Below are 3,846 nucleotides of genomic sequence, written 5' to 3'. Positions count from 1 at the left end.
CTTGGAAAGATGAAGGAGCTGCTTCAGACGCCACCTCTCTGTTCAGGCACTGCAGTGAAGTCACATTTACTTTGTTCTGCACTCGTCTCCTTCCTGTCAGCGTCTTTGACTGTTTCAGTGTTAACGGTGCTGTCATGTATCATATACTGTGCACATTTACTGACTACAGAAACACTGCCTGATGTGCTTAACTGAGCAAAGGCAGGTTTACGACGACGCACTTGTGCATCTCGGTTTGGCCTAATTGTGGGTAGAAACATGAAGCCAAGTGGAGGTAATTCTTCATCATCACATGACGCTTACATGTAACATCCACTCTTTACTGTGACGCCTTACTTTCCTTAAACGATTCAGGTTCATCCTACTGAGTCACGCAGTAACACTGTCCTCCTCAGCTGGACAGTCTCTTTGTGAGCTTCCAAAAATAAAACTCGTCAGAATCATCAAATATCTGCCTCAGTTTGTTTTACCTCAGGACGAACAGAGAAAGATGAACCCAGTGGAGACAAACCTTTGCAACCACAACAACCCAGCAGCTCAGCCCAAAAAGACGTTTTATTAATAGCAGGGTCGACGACGATGAAAGTCAGCGCAGCGAGAAAAGTCGCACTTCACGTCAGAGCAGTTTTAAAAACAGACCAAACAGCGACGTGCTCATTTCTAATCTTGGAATCACGGCTAATTTTATCTATAAAGGCAGCTCCTTCATCAGAAACGTAAAGAGCCGAGTGCTCAACACTTTAGCTCGGGGGGGGGGCTGCTTTCATGCGACCTGATTGTGTAAAAAACAGATTTAAATTCCACACCTGGTGGGTGAATCTTATCTATACGTGGGTGCGTACCTGGTAGCGTTCGATGGGGTCTTCTTGTTGCAGCTGGCTCTCTCTCAGAGTCTGATATTCCTTCTCAAACTTCTTCAGCTTTTTGGTCGGGACCTGAAAACAACAGCAAAGTTAATTAAATCATCATTTTACTGTTGACTTTGTTTACTTGGCCTGATAAAAATCTCAGCCCATCCCAGTTGTTTGTGAGCTGGGGGGGGGGGGGAGCGTGGGAATAGGGAATTGGATAAAGCAGTCAGCGGCTCTCAGCTCTTGCATCATCTTCCTGTGTCGGTGGGAACCATCAGCCACTTCTCTCTGCACCAACGCTGCTCTCATGCCTTCATTCCACGACAGGATTAAGCAGCAGAGGTCAAAGGTCAGAGTTAGGTGTCACGTTGAGAAACAAACCAGCGGGGCTTCATGAAACAACATCCACGTGATGCGTCACGTGACATCAAAGCGATCGAACTCTGAACATCGCTGCCGAGCCGGTGCGGTGTTGTGGCTCGTGCTGCACGGTTTCTACTCTCTGTTGCTGCGTCTGCCTTTATCAGCGTTAATATCTGCTGCACATCTGCGTGTTGTTCTGCGCCTTTCCCATGAGACCTCATTAGAAACAGGAAAAACAAACCAAACAAGCACCCGCTCGGCTCACAAGCTTTACAATGTCCTGCTATAAATCAGCAAAAAGCACCAAATCCATCATGAAATGGTTGAAATTATCAGACTGAAGGTTTTAACAGACGCGACCTGCGATCAGTGAAGCTTGGAAGCATTACCAAAGTCCTCGACACCAAGAGACGGCAAACACCACAGCTTTACTCACATAATTCACTACATTAGGTGTGTGTGTGTTTAGGTGGGTGGTAACAGCGTTGCCATAGCGCCAACTACTAGGGCTGGGGGGGTCAGTCACATGACCCCCTCCTCTGACACGCCTGTGTGTTTGTAGTCGTTGTGTATCCTCCACTGCTGCCTGTTTCACACACTGTGTTACACTGAAGCAGAATGAATGAAGCTAGCAGCGCTCACAGCCTCTGTAGGAATACTGTCAACTCCAGAAACAACCAGAAAGATAAAGGACTTCCTTATTTGTACTGGAGGACGTTGTTTAGTACACGGAGTACAGAAGCTATCTGGAGCACTGACGAGACAGCACTGTACATTTAAGATTGAATATCAGAAATGATAATATAGATAAAAAGAACAGCATCCAGTATTCTCTCTTCAGCTTCAACACTGCAAAATGTTTCTCCTGTAATACCGAAGCTGAGGTACAAGCATTACGAGGAGCTCAGTGCTTGAACTACACTGTAAGTGCCCACGTCACAGGTTACATCCTGGAAAATGAGCCAACACAGCGCAGCAGTGTATTAGCTTAAGACAGGGATAAGAATCCTGCTGCACATTTCCATTAGGATTAAAAGCCAGAGGACGAGTTATTAAGACCGCCCACCTGGGCAGTCATTACCTGTCCTTGCCAGTGACCTGCGAGTTGACCCTCGACTTTACGACTCGGGCATCGGCGAACGAGCGTCACGCTGTTATCTACTGGACATTCAATTCCCGAGCAGATAACGACAAAACGAGTCCGAGAGCTGTTATCTGTGTGGGAAGAAAGAGCAGCCTGGCCTCTGCCGGCGGGTTAATAATCGCTTTATTGTAACAAAACAATGCAGATGTGCTGTTCTCCTGCAGGGCTGCCAGATCCAGTTCAACTACAGAGTCACTGCCTGGCATTTTGGACGCCGCCACGCTGTCCAGTGTTTCTCGTTATGGAGTTTGACCCTGCGGGTCTGTGTGCGTTAGGCGAGTGTGCAACGATGAGCTGCTGCACGTGCATTTTTAAACAGCTGACGCTTCAGTGCAGCAGTGGCAGTTAGCTCCTCGGACGCGGAGTTTAAAACAATATTTAAAAAGAGCCAGCTTCCATCTCAGCTGATCTATACGTGAACCTCCTGATACGCAGCAGCCATAAATTATTGTACAAACACAATCTGTGAGAGAGAGAGGGTTTCAGCGAGGGAATGACTCATGCTGTTTTAAATAAACCTCCCTCTCTGCTGTGTCGCATTCACTTTCCTTTATCGTCTCATGTCATCCATCCAGCCGTGCTCTATAACCTAATCTAACCAGTAACAAGCTGCACACACTCCAGGCTTCCTGCGTGCGATGGCGCCACACACGTTTCTGCAGGATGACTGAAGTTACACGGGCGCATTTATTCAGTCTTTACTGCAGTTTCTGCTCGTGTAACTATTCTGCATTTCCCTCTGCTCTCCTCATCTCACAGCGAGCCAGCTTCACTGTTAATAACGACTTCTGTTTCTTAACATGATCACCGAGTCAGCCAAACTATCATTGAAGAAATGCGTCTTACACTGCTGCTGTTACACACCCGCAAACACCCGCAAAACACACAAACATTACAACACACCTGTGTAATGAAAGCGCAGGCTTTGTTAGGAGCAGCAAGGCTTTCTTTAAACATCCAATCCTGCTGCAGCTACAATCAGCACCGCCGCCTCCATAACCTTTCAGCTTTCCTCGAATTGGTTTTAATATCATAAAAAGACGACATTCACGTACATGCTCCTTTTTTTCAGAGAAACAATTGAAACCATATTGTCCTTCACAGTGAGCAAAGTGTGTAAAAGAACCCGTAAATCTTTCATCGCTCGCAGTATTAAAGTTTTACACTCCGTCATACACGCGACGCAGCACTTCGGCTTATCAGCAGCTCTGTGCGTATTCTCTGGCTTCTCAGGTGATATGCATGTGTGTAGTTATGCGTCACGCTCTATATTATGTGTTGTGTAAAACGGGCCAGAAGAGACATTTTTCACTGGCTGGAAACCTTTTCAGATGCAAAGAGCTCGACCACACGAGCGTGAGCGCAGGATGAGCCGAGCTCTTTCTCAAAGATCACAGGGACACAAAACACAGATTAACCTGGGAGACACTGAGACACAGGGACAAAGAGACAAAGAGACACAGGGACAAAGACACAAAGAGACAAAGA

The 3,846-nt window shown here is 46.7% G+C and overlaps 1 protein-coding gene across 4 annotated transcripts in view; it reads right to left on the bottom strand.

Moving 5' to 3' along the window:
- The window catches only part of rabgap1l (RAB GTPase activating protein 1-like), a 94,400-nt gene that overhangs the window by 7,425 nt on the left and 83,129 nt on the right, over positions 1-3,846 (bottom strand). For all 4 annotated transcript variants that reach the window (XM_005733189.1, XM_005733190.1, XM_005733191.1 and 1 more), the window contains one exon: positions 843-935. In XM_005733189.1, coding sequence (XP_005733246.1) covers positions 843-935 — 93 coding nt within the window. The remainder of the gene's footprint in view (positions 1-842; positions 936-3,846) is intronic.

The sequence above is a fragment of the Pundamilia nyererei genome, unplaced genomic scaffold, assembly GCF_000239375.1.
Source record: "Pundamilia nyererei isolate P.nyererei 1_Seehausen unplaced genomic scaffold, PunNye1.0 scaffold00050, whole genome shotgun sequence".
NCBI classification, from domain to species: Eukaryota; Metazoa; Chordata; class Actinopteri; order Cichliformes; family Cichlidae; genus Pundamilia; species Pundamilia nyererei.
This window is presented reverse-complemented; position numbering and strand designations above follow the sequence as displayed.